At 46.3% G+C, this 20,711-nt stretch overlaps 1 protein-coding gene across 1 annotated transcript; it reads left to right on the top strand.

Annotated features, from left to right (window-relative positions):
* Nucleotides 1-385: 385 nt before the first annotated feature.
* LOC308322326 (uncharacterized protein) lies at nt 386-20,517 on the top strand. The gene is made up of 17 exons (XM_080773528.1): nt 386-474; nt 3,902-4,578; nt 4,825-4,938; nt 5,078-5,191; nt 5,354-5,464; nt 5,624-5,737; nt 5,928-6,041; nt 6,148-6,261; nt 6,390-6,503; nt 6,723-6,836; nt 10,242-10,309; nt 10,986-11,090; nt 11,356-13,183; nt 13,627-13,800; nt 14,918-15,076; nt 15,283-15,332; nt 19,428-20,517. Exons 2-17 carry the CDS (start codon nt 3,920-3,922, stop codon nt 20,018-20,020), a joined length of 4,545 nt encoding a protein of 1,514 aa, XP_080629654.1. The 5' UTR covers nt 386-474; nt 3,902-3,919; the 3' UTR covers nt 20,021-20,517.
* Nucleotides 20,518-20,711: the final 194 nt, after the last annotated feature.

Below are 20,711 nucleotides of genomic sequence, written 5' to 3'. Positions count from 1 at the left end.
ATTTGAAACTGAGGCTCTGTCTCTGTCCTTTTCTTTCTCTTTAAAGTTATTTGATGAGTGCTGTCATGTGTGTTTTTCAAAGTATATTTACTTTTACGTTTTACTATATATTTAATATATATATATATATATATATATATAGTTAATATATATGTATATTTTATATATATATATATATATATATATATATATATATATATATATATATATATATATATATATACACACCCCTAGGTGTTCCCCGAGATTTTTAGGCTATGAAAAGTGTTCCCTGGGACAAAAAAGGTTTGGGAAACACTGGCCTATAGCGAGACACCCCACAACTGGAAAAACCTGTTTCCTCTCTAGACACTTCCTACTTTGTGTGTGTTAAAAACACAGTCGACCATTTTGACACAACAACCATCGACAACACAGAGAGCTGAACACTGCATGGACTCCATTTTGCCACGTTGGATTAAAGGTTAATATCGGGTAAGTGTTTTTAATCACTTTACTGGAACTAATGTCTAGTCTGGTATTATACAGTTCTTTTTACATATTTTGTATGTTTTGTTGTGGCTTTTGCCTTTGTTTTTTATTTTTTTATGGAGGGACAGTCAGTAGGCTGACAGGAAAAGGAGAGAGAGATGGGGGGGGGGGGGGGGGGTAGGGTGTGACATGCAGTAAAGGCCGTGGGGATCGGGAGTCGAACTGACTTTAAAGAGTCATTAAAACCCATTCTGACCTGAGATCAGATTCATACGAGGTTTCCACTGGACACCCACTGGTCTGATTAACCCATTCTTGACCTGAGATCAGATTCTAAAAATGTCGTTCTTCGATTTTTTTCAAAAATAGCAGACCTACAAGCTCGTAGCGCGCCACGAGCTTGTAGATCTGCTATTTTTCAATAGCTAAAGCGTAACATGATGCTGACACCAAAATGTTTTTTTTGGTGTCCATTTTGCTGTGCATGCATTTTTTAACACCTAACTGGACCCTAATTGGGTCCCTCCCTCCCTCTCTCTCTCTCTTTCCCTCCCTCTCTCTCCCCTCCCTCTCTCTCTCCTCTCTCTCCCCTCCCTCTCTCTCCCCTCCCTCTCTCTCTCCTCTCTCTCCTCCTCTCTCTCTCTCTCCTCCTCCCCCTTCTCTCTCTTTCCCTCCCTCCCTCTCTCCTCCCTCTCCCCTCCCTCCCTCTCTCTCTCCTCCTCCCCCTTCTCTCTCTTTCCCTCCCTCCCTCTCTCCTCCCTCTCCCCTCCCTCCCTCTCTCTCTCCTCCTCCCCCTTCTCTCTCTTTCCCTCCCTCCCTCTCTCCTCCCTCTCCCCTCCCTCCCTCTCTCTCTCCTCCTCCCCCTTCTCTCTCTCTCCTCTCTCTCCTCCTCCCTCTCTCTCCCCTCCCTCTCTCTCTCCTCCTCCCCCTTCTCTCTCTTTCCCTCCCTCCCTCTCTCTCCCCTCCCTCTCTCTCTCACTTAAGTATGTGTACACGCGCGCGCACGCACACACACACACACACACACACACACAGTGACCACTCCTTAGCCCAGGGCCAAAGAGAAAGACAGAGTTAAGTTATAGTTTTGACTAAAACTCTGTTCACTTCTTGGGGCTTAATTCAGTCCAATGGAGGCTCTTGACAATTTAATGTCCTGGAGCAGAAGTAGGCTAATGCACTGGACTTGATTGATTGAAATATTTATTTACAGTTTGCAGAATCACAGTAGCATATATTTCAAGCACAAACTCCACTGTCACACAGACACACACACACACACACACACACACACACACACACACACACACACACACACACACACACACACACACACACACACACACACACACACACACACACACACACACACACACACACACACACACACACACAGAGAGAGAGAGAGGTGGTGTTATGTTACAACCAGTTGACATGTTAAATGTTGTCACATGACAGCTTTGTGTTCACCTCACCACTGATACATGCCTCAGTGACAGAAGGCGACTGTGTGTGTGTGTGTTTGTGTGTGTGTGTGTGTGTGTGGCGGCAAGACCCGCCCTAACTGATGTCAAATCAATTCCAAGGAGATTTCCGCGACCAAATTACAATACACCAAATCTCAGCCACTTGTTCACTCACACTCCATCACTCCGGCATGGTGTTACGGTGAAATTGGTGACCTACTGAAACACGTGACCATCTTGTGGACCTCACACAACATTAACATACATGGAGGTCTTTAAATACGTTGGCCAGAACACCAGCTATAGGTTGAACTCTGACGATGAACAAACCGCAACGATTTACATTCGGACACTGACATTGTGTTGTGTGATTGTCTACTTACTACACGATTGTCACATATTCCAGCAGGTCACCGATTACACCGTAACACCACCATGCTGGCGTGAGTCAGGGAGTGGCCGAGACTTTGGCTAAGAATGTTAACCAATCATCTCTCCTCTTCCATGTTGCTGTGTGGCATGATTGTTATGAGTCACCTGTAAGGTGAGGTTCTCTCGGTGGCGCGCTGTGAGCTTGTAGATCTGCTATTTTTCAATAGCTAAAGCATAACATAATGCGAACACCAAAAGGGGTTCCCGCCCAAAATGGGTTTTAAACATGGGCTTAAATATGAGAAAGGGGCAAAAATGTGTGAGCTTGTAGATCTGCTATTTTCACAGCACTTGGAACTCTTACATTCCAAGTACTTTGTGGGGGTCCCCACAGTTCACATGTGAATGTTTTGGGTGGTCCCCCCAGTTCACATGTGAATGTTTTGGGTGGTCCCCCCAGTTCACATGTGAATGTTTTGTGTGGTCCCCCCAGTTCACATGTGAATGTTTTGGGTGGTCCCCCCAGTTCACATGTGAATGTTTTGGGTGGTCCCCCCAGTTCACATGTGAATGTTTTGTGTGGTCCCCCCAGTTCACATGTGAATGTTTTGGGTGGTCCCCCCAGTTCACATGTGAATGTTTTGGGTGGTCCCCCCAGTTCACATGTGAATGTTTTGTGTGGTCCCCCCAGTTCACATGTGAATGTTTTGTGTGGTCCCCCCAGTTCACATGTGAATGTTTTGGGTGGTCCCCAGTTCACATGTGAATGTTTTGTGTGGTCCCCCCAGTTCACATGTGAATGTTTTGGGTGGTCCCCCCAGTTCACATGTGAATGTTTTGGGTGGTCCCCCCAGTTCACATGTGAATGTTTTGTGTGGTCCCCCCAGTTCACATGTGAATGTTTTGGGTGGTCCCCCCAGTTCACATGTGAATGTTTTGTGTGGTCCCCCCAGTTCACATGTGAATGTTTTGGGTGGTCCCCCCAGTTCACATGTGAATGTTTTGGGTGGTCCCCCCAGTTCACATGTGAATGTTTTGGGTGGTCCCCCCAGTTCACATGTGAATGTTTTGTGTGGTCCCCCCAGTTCACATGTGAATGTTTTGGGTGGTCCCCCCAGTTCACATGTGAATGTTTTGTGTGGTCCCCCCAGTTCACATGTGAATGTTTTGGGTGGTCCCCCCAGTTCACATGTGAATGTTTTGGGTGGTCCCCCCAGTTCACATGTGAATGTTTTGTGTGGTCCCCCCAGTTCACATGTGAATGTTTTGGGTGGTCCCCCCAGTTCACATGTGAATGTTTTGGGTGGTCCCCCCAGTTCACATGTGAATGTTTTGGGTGGTCCCCCCAGTTCACATGTGAATGTTTTGTGTGGTCCCCCCAGTTCACATGTGAATGTTTTGGGTGGTCCCCCCAGTTCACATGTGAATGTTTTGGGTGGTCCCCCCAGTTCACATGTGAATGTTTTTTTGGGGAGTCACGGCCTGAAAACAATGAGAATCACTGAGGTAGATGACGGATAAGACTCTCCAGGGGGATCACATTAAATGACTCAGTTTTGTCCTGGTGTATTGTGTCTGTAATGTCATGGCAGGTTTCCTGAAGAGCAGAGATGAGTCTCCGTGAGGAGAGAGAGGAGGAGGGAGCTGACAAACATCTCGTCCACAGAGCAGAGATGAGTCTCCGTGAGGAGAGAGAGGAGGAGGGAGCTGACAAACATCTCGTCCACAGAGCAGAGAAGAGTCTCCGTGAGGAGAGAGAGGAGGAGGGAGCTGACAAACATCTCGTCCACAGAGCAGAGATGAGTCTCCGTGAGGAGAGAGAGGAGGAGGGAGCTGACAAACATCTCGTCCACAGAGCAGAGAAGAGTCTCCGTGAGGAGAGAGAGGAGGAGGGAGCTGACAAACATCTCGTCCACAGAGCAGAGATGAGTCTCCGTGAGGAGAGAGAGGAGGAGGGAGCTGACAAACATCTCGTCCACAGAGCAGAGATGAGTCTCCGTGAGGAGAGAGAGGAGGAGGGAGCTGACAAACATCTCGTCCACAGAGCAGAGATGAGTCTCCGTGAGGAGAGAGAGGAGGAGGGAGCTGACAAACATCTCGTCCACAGAGCAGAGAAGAGTCTCCGTGAGGAGAGAGAGGAGGAGGGAGCTGACAAACTTCTCGTCCACAGACCAGTGTCTCCAACAACCAGCTACATGTCTATGAAGAGTGACTGGTCTATACCTCTACCTCCTGACTTCAGTAATGAACCTGGACCTCCTGATGCTAAGTATGTGAATGCACCCCTAAATATACACTATAATATGTGTACAGTATTTGTGTACAGTATGCAACATTATGTTTAAAATATCACCTGTTATTGTACTGTATATTTAGTAGGATTGTACGGTTTCTATTATTTTATTGATATTTTATTTAATTTACTTGTCATGCAATGGCAAGAGACGAAACAAAAACATCTTTAGAAACCCTTTAACTAACTTTTTCATTCACACAAACATTTATGTTATTCCAGACGTCTGTACCACAGAGCAGAGTCTCCAACTCCCAGCCTTCTGTCTATGAAGAGTGACTTTTCTAAAGACATTCCTCTTAACTTCAGTGATGAACCTGGACCTCCAGATACACAGTATGTCAATCCTCCTGTACAATATATACACTATAACGCTGTACAATATATACACTATAACACTATACAATATACACTATAACACTGTACAATATATACACTCTGGTCCTCATTCACACAAACATTTATGTTATTCCAGACGTCTGTACCACAGAGCAGAGTCTCCAACTCCCAGCCTTCTGTCTGTGAAGAGTGACTTTTCTAAAGACATTCCTCTTAACTTCAGTGATGGACCTGGACCTCCAGATACACAGTATGTCAATCCTCCTGTACAATATATACACTAACACTATACAATATACACTATAACACTATACAATATATACACTATAACACTATACAATATACACTATAACACTACTGTACAATATATACACTATGGTCCTCATTCACACAAACATTTATGTTATTCCAGACGTCTGTACCACAGAGCAGAGTCTCCAACTCCCAGCCTTCTGTCTATGAAGAGTGACTGGTCTAAAGGACGACCTCCTAACTTCAATGAACCTGGACCTCCAGATACACAGTATGTCAATCCTCCTGTACAATATATACACTATAACACTATACAATATACACTATAACACTATACAATATACAATATACACTATAACACTGTACAATATACACTATAACACTGTACAATATATGGTCCTCATTCACACAAACATTTATGTTATTCCAGACGTCTGTACCGCAGAGCAGAGTCTCCAACTCCCAGCCTTCTGTCTGTGAAGAGTGACTTTTCTAAAGACATTCCTCTTAACTTCAGTGATGAATCTGGACCTCCAGATACACAGTATGTCAATCCTCCTGTACAATATATACACTAACACTATACAATATACACTAACACTATACAATATACACTAACACTATACAATATACACTATAACACTGTACAATATACACTATAACACTATACAATATACACTATAACACTGTACAATATATGGTCCTCATTCACACAAACATTTATGTTATTCCAGACGTCTGTACCACAGAGCAGAGTCTCCAACTCCCAGCCTTCTGTCTGTGAAGAGTGACTTTTCTAAAGACATTCCTCTTAACTTCAGTGATGAATCTGGACCTCCAGATACACAGTATGTCAATCCTCCTGTACAATATATACACTAACACTATACAATATACACTATAACACTGTACAATATATGGTCCTCATTCACACAAACATTTATGTTATTCCAGACGTCTGTACCGCAGAGCAGAGTCTCCAACTCCCAGCCTTCTGTCTGTGAAGAGTGACTTTTCTAAAGACATTCCTCTTAACTTCAGTGATGGACCTGGACCTCCAGATACACAGTATGTCAATCCTCCTGTACAATATATACACTAACACTATACAATATACACTATAACACTGTACAATATACACTATAACACTGTACAATATATGGTCCTCATTCACACAAACATTTATGTTATTCCAGACGTCTGTACCGCAGAGCAGAGTCTCCAACTCCCAGCCTTCTGTCTGTGAAGAGTGACTTTTCTAAAGACATTCCTCTTAACTTCAGTGATGAATCTGGACCTCCAGATACACAGTATGTCAATCCTCCTGTACAATATATACACTAACACTATACAATATACACTAACACTATACAATATACACTAACACTATACAATATACACTATAACACTGTACAATATACACTATAACACTATACAATATACAATATACACTATAACACTGTACAATATACACTATAACACTGTACAATATATGGTCCTCATTCACACAAACATTTATGTTATTCCAGACGTCTGTACCACAGAGCAGAGTCTCCAACTCCCAGCCTTCTGTCTGTGAAGAGTGACTTTTCTAAAGACATTCCTCTTAACTTCAGTGATGAATCTGGACCTCCAGATACACAGTATGTCAATCCTCCTGTACAATATATACACTATAACACTGTACAATATACACTAACACTATACAATATACACTATAAAATATACACTATAACACTATACAATATACACACTATAACACTTAAGCAATATTACACGAGAGGGTGTGGGTTAACGTGATTATTGCCACGACCGTGATGCGGTCAGGAACGAGTCGGAGTGGAGTTCCGCAAGCATCACTGAAGTAACCACAGTTACCCTTAAAAATAAGAAAATCGCTGAAAGAATATATATTTTTTAATGACAGATGTAGTCACTACGACCACAAATGTCCCAAGAAACGAGCTAGCCTAGCCACCGAGTTTGCTATAGCGCTCTGGGAGAACAGAGCGGCTGAATTCTTTGTTTTGATTATAGGTGTTGAACGGTGCTGGTTTGACCACCGGCTAGAAGGCTGTTTCAACCAATCAGATTGCTTCCTCGAAACGACCTGTGGTATAGAATAACAAATCAAATCAAATCAAATGTATTTATATAGCACATTTAAAAACAACTCTCATTGTACCAAAGTGCTTCACAAATACAATACAATACAATACAATACAATACAATGATAAATGTTTTTATGTGATGTATACCCATGCTTTTTTGTTCTTGCTTAATGTAAGTCGCTCTGGATTAAGAGCGTCTGCTAAATGCCTAAATTGTAAATTGTACAATATAATACAGTGTAGACGTCAATAATAAAACAACAGAAAAATAGGACAGAATAGTCTAAAGAAAAGATGCAGGATCATGTCGGTGGTGGAAAAGCTTGTGAATATAAAAATGTTTTAAGTTGTGATTTAAAAGACTCAGCGGAGGGCGCAGACCTAACGGCGAGGGGAATTCTGTTCCGCTGAGTGGGGGCTGAGACGGCAACGGCGCGGTCGCCCCTGAGCCTCTTATTTGTGTGCGGAACCCCTAAGAGACCTCTATCTGCTGACCTGAATATACAATATACACTGTAACACTATACATATATGCACTACGGGCCAGGTTCACAAGGCCGTTTACGCTCCTATCGTGAGCGTACGGACATTTAGGAGCATTCCCACGTTGCGTGTGGAATTCATCATTTGAACTTGCCGTGACGTTGGCGGACGTTGGTCGTAGAATCCGCTCAATTCCTCGTCAGCTCGGAGGGTGGTGTACCAGTGATCAGAGGGTGTACCAGTGATCAGAGGAGGGTGTACCAGTGATCAGAGGAGGGTGTACCAGTGATCAGAGGGTGTACCAGTGATCAGAGGGTGTACCAGTGATCAGAGGGTGTACCAGTGATCAGAGGGTGTACCAGTGATCAGAGGGTGTACCAGTGATCAGAGGAGGGTGTACCAGTGATCAGAGGGTGGTGTACCAGTGATCAGAGGAGGGTGTACCAGTGATCAGAGGAGGGTGTACCAGTGATCAGAGGAGGGTGCACCAGTGATCAGAGGGTGTACCAGTGATCAGAGGAGGGTGTACCAGTGATCAGAGGGTGTACCAGTGATCAGAGGGTGTACCAGTGATCAGAGGAGGGTGTACCAGTGATCAGAGGGTGGTGTACCAGTGATCAGAGGGTGTACCAGTGATCAGAGGAGGGTGTACCAGTGATCAGAGGAGGGTGTACCAGTGATCAGAGGAGGGTGTACCAGTGATCAGAGGGTGTACCAGTGATCAGAGGAGGGTGTACCAGTGATCAGAGGAGGTTGTACCAGTGATCAGAGGGTGTACCAGTGATCAGAGGAGGGTGTACCAGTGATCAGAGGAGGGTGTACCAGTGATCAGAGGAGGTGTACCAGTGATCAGAAGGTGTACCAGTGATCAGAGGAGGGTGGTGTACCAGTGATCAGAGGAGGGTGTACCAGTGATCAGAGGAGGGTGTACCAGTGATCAGAGGGTGGTGTACCAGTGATCAGAGGGTGTACCAGTGATCAGAGAGTGGTGTACCAGTGATCAGAGGGTGGTGTACCAGTGATCAGAGGGTGTACCAGTGATGATCAGAGGGTGTACCAGTGATCAGAGGAGGGTGGTGTACCAGTGATCAGAGGAGGGTGTACCAGTGATCAGAGGGTGGTGTACCAGTGATCAGAGGGTGTACCAGTGATCAGAGGAGGGTGTACCAGTGATCAGAGGGTGTACCAGTGATCAGAGGAGGGTGTACCAGTGATCAGAGGGTGGTGTACCAGTGTTCAGAGGGTGTACCAGTGATCAGAGGAGGGTGTACCAGTGATGATCAGAGGGTGTACCAGTGATCAGGGGAGGTTGGTGTACCAGTGATCAGAGGAGGGTGGTGTACCAGTGATCAGAGGGTGGTGTACCAGTGGTCAGAGGAGGGTGTACCAGTGATCAGAGGGTGGTGTACCAGTGATCAGAGGGTGTACCAGTGATCAGAGGGTGTACCAGTGATCAGAGGAGGGTGTACCAGTGATCAGAGGGTGTACCAGTGATCAGAGGAGGGTGTACTAGTGATCAGAGGGTGTACCAGTGATCAGAGGGTGTACCAGTGATCAGAGGAGGGTGTACCAGTGATCAGAGGAGGGTGTACCAGTGATCAAGGCATGTGTATATTGATTTAGTCTTCATCCTGAATCAGTTAATAGTCCCCAACGTCACCCCAAGTTCAAATGATGAATTCCACACGCAACGTGGGAATGCTCCTAAATGTCCGTACCATAGATAGATAGATAGGTAGATAGGTAGATAGATAGGTGGGTGGGTGGGTGGGTAGGTAGATAGGTAGATAGATAGATAGATAGATAGATAGATAGATAGATAGATAGATAGATAGATAGGTGGGTGGGTAGATAGGTAGGTAGGTAGGTAGGTAGGTAGGTAGGTAGATAGATAGGTGGGTGGATAGATAGATAGATAGGTAGGTAGGTAGATAGATAGATAGATAGGTAGATGGGTGGGTGGGTAGATAGATAGGTAGGTAGGTAGGTAGATAGATAGATAGATATTCTTCAAATAAAGCATAATTATTATACACATGGTACAGTGGACAGTGGAAAACAAATGAGACAAATATGCTAAAACAACTGTAACTGAGAATAACTGATCTACAAGCTCACAGCACAACTCTCTGTGATGTGTTGTTGAGCTTGTAGATCAGCTATACTTCGGTGCGCGACATCAAACAAATATGTAATGAATTGAATCCACATGATAATCACGCAAACATTTTCTATGATTCCAGAAGTCTGTACCTCAGAGCAGAGTCTCCAACTCCCAGCCTTCACTCTGTGAAGACTGACTTTGTGCGTGCGAGGCGTGCATGCGTGCGTTCGTGCGTGCACACGCACACAGTTAGTTAGCATCGGCAAATGTCGGACTATTGCCCGTCGGAATTTTGGCGCGTCAGAAAAAAGACCTGCACCCACTATTATATGTATTCAATGTGTCCACAGAGAGAGGTGCGTTGTGACCGAGGCTGATCAGACACCTGGACTGAAGACACCCAAAAAGGAAAGAAAAGGTACTATGTTTACCCAGGGTAACTGGACTAAGATAAGGAAAGGTACTATGTTTACCCAGGGTAACTGGACTAAGGAAAGGAAAGGTACTATGTTTACCCAGGGTAACTGGACTAAGGAAAGGAAAGGTACCATGTTTACCCAGGGTAACTGGACTAAGGAAAGGAAAGGTACTATGTTTACCCAGGGTAACTGGACTAAGGAAAGGAAAGGTACCATGTTTACCCAGGGTAACTGGACTAAGGAAAGGAAAGGTACCATGTTTACCCAGGGTAACTGGACTAAGGAAAGGAAAGATACTATGTTTACCCAGGGTAACTGGACTAAGATAAGGAAAGGTACTATGTTTACCCAGGGTAACTGGACTAAGGAAAGGTAATATGTTTACCCAGGGTAACTGGACTAAGGAAAGGAAAGGTACTATGTTTACCCAGGGTAACTGGACTAAGGAAAGGAAAGGTACTATGTTTACCCAGGGTAACTGGACTAAGGAAAGGAAAGGTACCATGTTTACCCAGGGTAACTGGACTAAGGAAAGGAAAGGTACTATGTTTACCCAGGGTAACTGGACTAAGGAAAGGAAAGGTACTATGTTTACCCAGGGTAACTGGACTAAGGAAAGGAAAGGTACTATGTTTACCCAGGGTAACTGGACTAAGCTCAAGAACTTGTTTACAGCCAGGCCCAGTCAAACCACACCTGGACTGAAGACACCCAGTCAAACCACACCTGGACTGAAGACACCCAGTCAAACCACACCTGGACTGAAGACACCCAGTCAAAGTAAGAATGTGCACTCATTGAAAATTCATAGTCAGACTAAATGTTCAATTTATCTGGATCAATTAGATCTAAGTGCAAATAATGAAGCTAAACAATTATCAACTCTGGACAAAAACAGCTGATCTTGTGTTGTTACCTTTGGCAAAATGTTTCTTATCAAAAAGCACATTTTCTGGGGGTAATTAATTAGCAATGTGTGCTGTAAAAGATGTAAAGTTATAAATTAACCTGAATGTTTTAAACATAAATGTTCTTCTCATTTCAGATGTCCGTCTGCAGGTTGATTTGAACGATTATAAGGTCAGTTTGAAGGTCAGTTCGGACAGTCTTGATGGAGTGAAAAACCACATGACGGAAGAGTCTGGAGACTCCGTCACCAGCACCTACTCAGAGCTCTACATCTCAGCGGGACAGAGTGAAGGGGTTAATAGCCAACATGAGGTGATACAGCTTGAGAGAACTTCCAACATGAAGACCTTCCATGACGATGCAATCAACTGCTGTAAAGTCTTTAAGATCATCCTCCCTGGCAGAGAGAAACCCAGCCAAACAGTTCTGACCAATGGCATCGCTGGCATCGGAAAAACATTCTCTGCGCGCAAGTTTGCTCTGGACTGGGCAAGAGGTTTGGAGAATCAAGATATAGATCTCCTGGTTCCCTTTTCATTCCGGGAGCTGAACTTGGTCAGAGATAAGCAGTACAGTCTTCTCAACCTGATCCATGATTTCCACCCAACGTTAAAGAAGGTCACAGCAGAGCAGCTCGCTGCCTGGAAAGTTTGCTTCATCTTCGATGGCCTCGATGAAAGCAGTTCTCCGTTGGACTTTGACGAAAATGAAATCATCTCTGATGTCACGGTGACATCATCGGTGGATGCTCTGTTGACGAACCTCATCAAGAGGAATCTGCTCCCCAAGGCCCTCCTCTGGATAACCACCAGACCCGCAGCAGCCAATCGGATCCCTCCTGCATGTGTTGACATGCTGACAGAAGTGCGAGGGTTCACAGACCCCCAGAAGGAGAAGTACTTCAGGAAGAGATTCAGTGAAGAGAAGCTGGCCGACAGAGTCCTCTCACACTTGAAGACATGGAGGAGCCTCCACATCATGTGTTACATCCCACTCTTCTGTTGGATCATTGCTACCGTTCTGCTGGACATGTTGAGGACACACACCACGATAGGACAGCTGCCCAAGACCCTGACTGAGATGTGCTGCCACTTCCTGTTGGTTCAGACAAACACGAAGAAGCAGAAGTATGACGAGACTCATGATGTGAACAAGAAAGAAACAGAAAAGGGGACTCAACAGCAGCTCACTAAGACTGACAGGAATGTTCTTCTGAAGCTGGGCAAGCTGGCTTTAAAACACCTGAAGAAAAGTAGCATCATGTTCTACCAAGAAGACCTGGAAGAGTGTGGTCTTGATGTGAAAGACGCCGCGCTGTACTCAGGAGTGTGCACACAGATCTTCAAAACAGAGAGTGTGCTGTTCCAGAAAACGGTCTACAGCTTTGTTCATCTGAGCATCCAGGAGTTTCTGGCTGCAGTCTACCTGTTCCACTGTTTCACACAGAAGAACATGGAGGTCCTGAACACATTCCTGGGATATGGATACCACAGTAACATCTCCCTCTCAGACTTCCTGCAAGCTGCTATCAAAAAATCCCTGAAGAGTACAAATGGCCACCTGGACCTCTTAGTCCGCTTCCTTCATGGTCTCTCACTGCAGTCCAACCAGAGTCTGTTAGGAGACCTGCTGGGTCACACAGAGAACAGTCCTGAGGAGATCCAGAGAGCCATCCAGAACCTGAAGACAGTGTTAACTAAAGGTGATGCCTCTCCTGACAGATGTATCAACATCTTCCACTGTCTGATGGAGATGAACGACCACTCATTACATCAGGAGATCCAACAGTTCCTGAAGTCAGAGAACAGAACAGAGGAACTGTCTGAGACCCAGTGTTCAGCTCTGGCCGTCATGCTGCAGATGTCAGAGGAGGTGCTGGAGGAGTTGGACCTGCAGAAATACAACACATCACAGGAGGGGCGACTGAGACTGGTCCCAGCTGTGAGGAACTGCAAAACAGCCAGGTTAGTAGTGTGAATGTTAACATGTTAGATCACTATATATTTCATTCATTCAGAGAGAGAGAGAGAGAGAGAGAGAGACCCTCACTTCATATTTATATATATATTAGTATTGCAATCCAATTCAAGTGTGATTAGTGTTTAGTATACTTAGTGATATCAGGGTGATTTTGCCATGGCATGCGGTCGTACAGACTGTTCATCTGTTGACAGAACATTTCTTCCCTTCACTGCCATAGAGTGGAACAACAGCAGCGAGTTGGGATCGTTTTAATTATTTAATGTTTGTATTACAATCAAATGACAACAGTGGAAAGTAATGTGTGTGTAATGTGTAAGTATGTGTTACTCACTGCCGCTATTTGCTTAGTTAGAAAAGTATCCACACACACACACTCTGTTCTGTTTTGATCATCTCTGATTTTGCATTTAATCTGTAATTACAGACTTGTTGACTGTGACCTCGGAGTGAAACACGTTGAAGTTGTGGCTTCAGCTCTCAGCTCCAATCCGTCCCATTTGAGAGAACTGGACCTGAGTGGAAACGGCTTGAAGGATTCTGGACTGGATCTCATCTGTGCTGCACTGAAGAGCCCAAACTGTTGTCTGGAGACTCTCAGGTCAGATTCATTTAACATTTTCATTTTTATTTGGTTAAGTAAAGTTCTGTTATAGTAAGTGATTATAATGTAGTTATGATGGTGGTAGTATTTGAAGAGTGTGGATGAGGTTAATATCATGGTAACTCACACTGACCATAATATTGATAAGATACAGTGACTAATGTATGTAGTCTTTATGCTGAGATACCACATTTAAAACCTAAACACCTCTGAGTGGTTCAATGTGTTATGTTGTCAGAGTGTCATCCCCTAGTATTGAATGATATTTATATGAACTATTTTGCTGCTATCTACGTTTATAAACGTAGCGAGGCTAACGGTGCCTAATGGTGCTAACTACGCGTATGTGCGGAGACAACCGTATACTCCATAAGCGTAGTAGCTTAGCTTACTTAGGTCAGGAACCCCTTTTGGTGTTTTAACCCATTTTGGGCAGGGACCCCTCTTGGTGTTTTAACTAAGCATTATGTTATACTTTAGCGATTGAAAAATAGCAGATCTACAAGCTCATAGCGCGCTGAGTGTTTCAGAATAATGTTAGGATTTAGAAGCCTTTTTTTATTAGACGTGTGTGTGTGTGTGTGTGTGTGTGTGTGTGTGTGTGTGTGTGTGTGTGTGTGTGTGTGTGTGTGTGTGTGTGTGTGTGTGTGTGTGTGTGTGTGTGTGTGTGTGTGTGTGTGTGTGTGTGTGTGTGTGTGTGTGTGTGTGTGTGTGTGTGTGTGTGTGTGTGTGTGTGTGTGTGTGTGTGTGTGTGTGTGTGTGTGTGTGTGTGTGTGTGTGTGTGTGTGCGCGCGCGCGTAGGAACAATGATAAACTGTAGCCTCGCATGGCCAGCGTTGGGAAGTACCAACTACAAGTCAAAGAAACAGAGGGTTTTATTAGACAAAGTTCAACTGAATAAAAACAAACGCTGCAGTAAAACATGTATATATAAAAACCCAGACTATTTTATTATCAGAATTGGATCACCCTCCCTTTGACTCGAAATACAATTAGCTCACCCTCCCTCTGACTTAGAACATGCCAATGTGATTCACATGCAATCTCTCTCTCTCTCTCTCTCTCTCTCTCTCTCTCTCTCTCTCTCTCTCATCTGGTTGTATTCTTCATTTAGACTGGAGAACTGCTTCTTGACAGAGAGATGCTGTGAAGTTCTGGCCTCAGCTCTAACTTCTAACCCCTCCCTCCATCTGAGAGAATTGGACCTGAGTCTCAACATGGTGAATGAGTCAGGAATGAAGATGCTGCGCTCTGCTGGGCTGGAGAATCTCAAGTGAGTAGACCCTGTTGTGGGGCCCGGTTTACAGCAGAACCCTTTACTATGTGTGGGTAATGTTTGTGGGGCATCACCACTATTCTTTGTGATGATTGATGCATTGTTGTTCTACTTCCTACAGAGTGAAACACTGTAGTGTCAGCTAGTGGAGACGTTGTGTTAGACAGTCAGACATTGATGCATTGTTGTTCTACTTCCTACAGAGTGAAACATGGTGGAGAAGATCGGTTCAATCCTCATCTCATTCAAGGACGTGAGTATCTCTCACTATTGACATCTTACACAGAGTTTTTTTAACACCTACTGTATAGTTTTGTAGACTTCAGGGCTGTAGTTGTAACATTGTTGGCTGGGTTTGCTTTCACATTGTAGTTTGTCAAGCACGCAGTCTGGCGTGCACACACTGCATCTTCAGGTGTGTGCGTGTTGGTCAAACAAGGATTTCATACTCCTTAGTGACACGTTGCAGACAACTACAGCCTTGGCTGAGAGATAAAGCCAGTCAATAGAAATATGTTGGAGATCGGAATGACAGAAACACTCACTCACGTGTTCTCACTCACATATTTGAACGTGGGCCATATATGCTAGGCCTGAGGCCTACCATACCGGCCCGACCGCTCAATAAAAGAATGCTGAATTAACTCGCTTGTTTTGGTAACTTTGACTTTGCACAATAGCCTCCCATTTAACCTCCTTGTTAAGAGAGACTGGGTGCAAGCGTGTGTGTGTGTGTGTGTGTGTGTGTGCGCGCACATGTGGGTGTGTACTTATGCGCCTGTTTGTGTGTGTGTGTGTGTGAGAGAGAGACTGGGTGCTAAAGCACACGCAAACACACACGCAAACACACGTGTGTGTGTGAGCGAGACTGGGTGCAAACGCGCACATGTGTGTGAGAGACACTGGGTGTGTGTGTGTGTGTGTGTGTGTGTGTGTGTGCGTGCACGCATGCGGGTGTGTGTGTGTGCGCTTGTGTGAGAGAGACTGGGTGCAAGCGCGTGTGTGCGTGCGCGCGCATGGGTGTGTGTACGGCTGTACGCACATGCGGGTGTGTACTTACGCGCATGTTTGTGTGTGTGTGTGTGTGTGTGTGCGCGCGCGTGTGTGTGTGAGATAGGGATGCTCCGATCACGTTTTTGGGGGCCGATCCCGATCACGGCCGGTCCCGATCCCGATCTTTTTTAATATTTTTTTTACTTAGAAAAAAACCTGGCAACCCGCGCCCGCGGTCATTTTCCGCTAGCCTGAGCGGAGCTCCCTAGCCTGCTGGAGGGGCTCCCATCATCCCATGCACCCTCGAGAGAAAAAAAAAGGAAAATAAATGCAGCCTTGAGCCTACCAAATATGTTGTGGTCTTGTGGAGCTGCTTGATCACCTCCTCCCCTAACCTGACGCTGCCAGATGAGGGCGGTATTGGGGAAACATATTCCCCAACACAACACTCATCTGGGATCTCTGACGGAGTTGAGCTGAGTCAGATCTGCTTCGTACCGAACCAATCAGCGTGAGCTAAGGGCGGGATATGTGCGAAACCGGATGTGAAGCTATATAGACACGTCAATATGATTGGTTGTGTTTGCACGCCCACACGGTGATAGACAGACGCTCCCATCCAATCATCTACCAAGTATCTTGAAAAAAAGGAACAGCCCCGTCATCGAATTTGCTTCCGCGATCCCAGATCCCAATAAGCTGTGAAACAAATTTGTGTAGCCAGCTTTTTGGATCTGGCAGCGTCAGGTTACTCCTCCCCCTCTTTTCCCCAAAAAGCCAATCCCAATAAATCCAAAAGTGATTCTGTGTGAATACTCAGCCTAATTACTAACGGATAAACTATCAGTCTTATCCGAAATCTGTCAAACTTTGTCAACTCAACACGTGTTGACAACGCATTGTAAACAGAAACAGAAGCTGTGTGTCACACCAAAAGTGGTGACTTATATAATTCTGTAGCCTACATTAGAATCATCACGCGATCCTCACCCCTACACAGCTGCAGTGACGGATTAACCCCTCTCAAGGCCATGGCGCTTCACCAAATCAAAAGGCCCTACAGATTCAGCCAATTCATTAATTCACTAATATGCATGCGTTTGTTTAGCGCATATCCACTACTGCCTGCGCTGCTGCCGTACTGGGCACAGCCTTTTCAACTTCAGTCTCTGCTAAACTATTATGTAAGGACTAGGAGATTACTTTATGGTTATTAATATCAGTGTTTCCTGCAGGAAAAAGCTTTGGCATGGTGCTGGGCGCGGGGGGGGGGGGCTTCTGGCGCGCGGCCTCTGGCCGCGCGTCGAAAAATTTGATTAATTAATTAATTCATTTGATTCATAAATTAATAAGATTAATAAAGTAAGATTCATTTGTATTATTGCTCTTGTAATGCTATTGGAGACACTGGGGGGACACTAGGGGACACTGGGCAGGCACTGGGGAGGCACTGGGAAGACACTGGGGAGGCACTGAGGAGGCACTGGGGAGACACTGGGGAGGCAATGGAGAGACACTGGGGAGGCACTAGGGAGACACTAGGGAGGCACTGGAGAGACACTGGGGAGGCACTCAGGGGAAAACTGGGGAGGCACTGGGGAGACACTGGGGAGACACTGGGGAGGCACTGGGGAGACACTGGAGAGGCACTGGGGAGACACTGGGGAGGCACTGGAGAGACACTGGGGAGGCACTAGGGAGACACTAGGGAGGCACTGGAGAGACACTGGGGAGACACTGGGGAGGCACTCAGGGGAAAACTGGGGAGGCACTGGGGAGACACTGGGGAGGCACTCAGGGGCAAACTGGGGAGGCATTCAGGGAGACACTGTGGGGAGGCACTGGGGAGGCACTGAGGGGACACTGGGGAGGCACTGGGAAGACACTGGGGAGGCACTGAGGGGAAAACTGGGGAGGCATTCAGGGAGACACTGTGGGGAGGCACTGGGGAGGCACTGGGGAGGCACTGGGAAGACACTGGGGAGGCACTGAGGGGACACTGGGGAGGCACTCAGGGGGACACTGGGGGGCACTGCATGGGCAGACACTGGGGTGGCACTTGGGGAGGCACAGGGGAGGTACTGGACATTTCATATCACACACACACCATGATTCACTAGCCCCCTCAAAAAAAAAAAAAAAAAGCTTGGCATGGCGCGATTTATTTCAAGCATGGCGCAGCGCCATGCCAACAACATTGTGCAGGAAACCCTAACAAGAAACATGCATGGCAATGATGAGATGGGGAGGAAACGATGCTGTTTCATGTATTTTCATATAGCCTACGCCCTACTGTATTCAACAGCTGATTGGTGGACCACGCATATCATACCTTCCTGTGGGTGCAACGTCACTGAAAACTTTCATAATAGCAATTCAATTAATTTACTCACGAGTGCTGAAATCGTGAAATGGAGGATGTAAGAACACACTTTTGTTGCATTAGAGCAGGGTAAATATGAAGTTTTGCGCCACGGTCTTGTGTTTATATTCCTTGTACATAGGCTGTATGTTGTCGTAACAACACACGTTGTGTGTCTGAGTGAGGGGGCCTTCGATTGAACAAAGGGGGCTTCTGACTGTGTCGCTTACTCGCCTCCCCTCTGTCAGAGGAGGAAGCGACGCGCAGCCGTCGGGAACGCCCCCAAACCGACTGCCCCCCCGCCCTCACGAAAACCGTGAAATGCATAGGCTCATCTTACTGGCTGGCTGCAACATGCACATTTCTAAGAAAGTTGTGTCAGGCCAGGGCACACTACTTGTCTAACAATTTGGATTATAGTTAGCACTTAGCTCCCTTTGCTAACTACTGGACTGGAGATGATGAGCTCTCTCCCTTTCTCTCCGTCTCCCTCCCTCGCTGGGGTGAAGACGTGCGTGCTCTTTCTCGCTCTCTCTCTCTCTTTTCTCTCTCTCTCCCCCCTCCCTCCCTGGGGTGTGTGTGTGTGTGTGTGTGTGTGGGGGGGGGGGGGTATTCGTTGCGCTGCCAGTGCTATACTTCTCCATTAAGCGGTGAAGAACCGAGAAAGTGACACATTATTTTTGGATGTAAACGGCGCAGATTTTTGCTTTGGAGATCGGTTTCGCGGATCGGTGGATTTTGCACGGCCGATCCGATCCGATCGATCGGTGATCGGCCACCGATCGATCGGCAACCGATTGATCGGCGCATCCCTAGTGTGAGAGACTGGGTGCTAACGCGCGCGCGTGTGTGTGTGTGTGTGTGAGAGACTGTGTGTGTGTGTGTGTGTGTGTGTGTGTGTGTGTGTGTGTGTGTGTGTGTGTGTGTGTGTGTGTGTCTGTGTGTGTGTGAGTGAATGATGTACTTAATGGTTACTGTGTGTTTTCTCATCAGATTCCCAGCGTCTCTCACTGGACACAAACACAGCACACTGTGCCCTCACTCTGTCTGAGGACAACAGGAAGGTCACAGTGGTGAAGGGACAGAGTCATCAGTATCCTGATCACCCAGAGAGGTTTGATGTCAGTCCTCAGGTCCTGACTGCAGAGAGTGTGAGCGAACGCTGCTACTCTGAGGTAGAGTGCAGTGGAGACGTTACTATAGCAGGGACTGACAGAGCAATCAGCAGGAAAGGACGTGGTCTTGACTGTATGCTTGGATGGAATGGCATGTCATGGAGTCTGTGGTGTGTTGATGACAGTTACTCTGTCATACACAATGAGGAGCAGACTGTCCTCCCTGTCGGTCCCTCTAGACGCTCCATCAGAGCAGCAGTGGATGCTGACCGTGAGGTCAGGGAGGTCGGGGTCTACAGAGTAGGAGTGTATGTGGACCGTCCCGCTGGGACTCTGTCCTTCTATGAGGTGTCCTCAGAGGACACTCTGACCCACCTGCACACCTTCCAGACCACGTCCACTGAACCCCTCTGCGTTGGGTTCAGGTTGTGGACGTCTGGCTCCTCAGTGTTTCTGTGTGAGCAGAGATAGAGTCTCGATGTGAGCGAGGGTCACATCAGGTCGCCATGGTTACTCCACATGTCTGAGTGAGTCCAGGTTGTCATGGTTACCACCGCCGCCAGTACGCCTGACATCATGGACTCCATATTTGGTCATGAGTGACTCATCATGACATCATGGTGACATCACGCTGATGATGTATATAAGAAGCACAGTGACAATCTGTCAATCAAACCTTGATGTGCTAAAGACCCCAAGATAGGGTTTGACCTCTGACCTCCATATTGATATGGTTTGACCTCCGACCCCAGATTGATAGTGTTTGACCTCTGACCCCAGATTGATAGTGTTTGACCCCTGACCCCAGATTGATAGGGTTTGACCTCCGACCTCCACATTGATAGGGTTTGACCTCTGACCCCAGATTGATAGGGTTTGACCCCTGACCTCCAGCTGAACATATTGTGTTCCAGTAGAATAGTTTCTGTCTCTGTGTGTGTGCACGTGTGTACGCACGCCTACGTCTCTGTGTGTGTGCACGTGTGTACGCACGCCTACGTCTCTCTGTGTGTGCACGTGTGTACGCACGCCTACGTCTCTGTGTGTGTGCACGTGTGTATGCAAGCCTACGTCTCTGTGTGTGTGCATGTGTGTACGCACGCCTACGTCTCTCTGTGTGTGCACGTGTGTACGCACGCCTACGTCTCTGTGTGTGTGTGCA

This window comes from Protomyctophum bolini (genome assembly GCF_963924005.1).
Source record: "Protomyctophum bolini genome assembly, chromosome: 10".
NCBI classification, from domain to species: Eukaryota; Metazoa; Chordata; class Actinopteri; order Myctophiformes; family Myctophidae; genus Protomyctophum; species Protomyctophum bolini.
The sequence above is the reverse complement of the archived record's forward strand: the minus strand, read 5'-3'. Positions and strand labels throughout refer to the sequence as shown.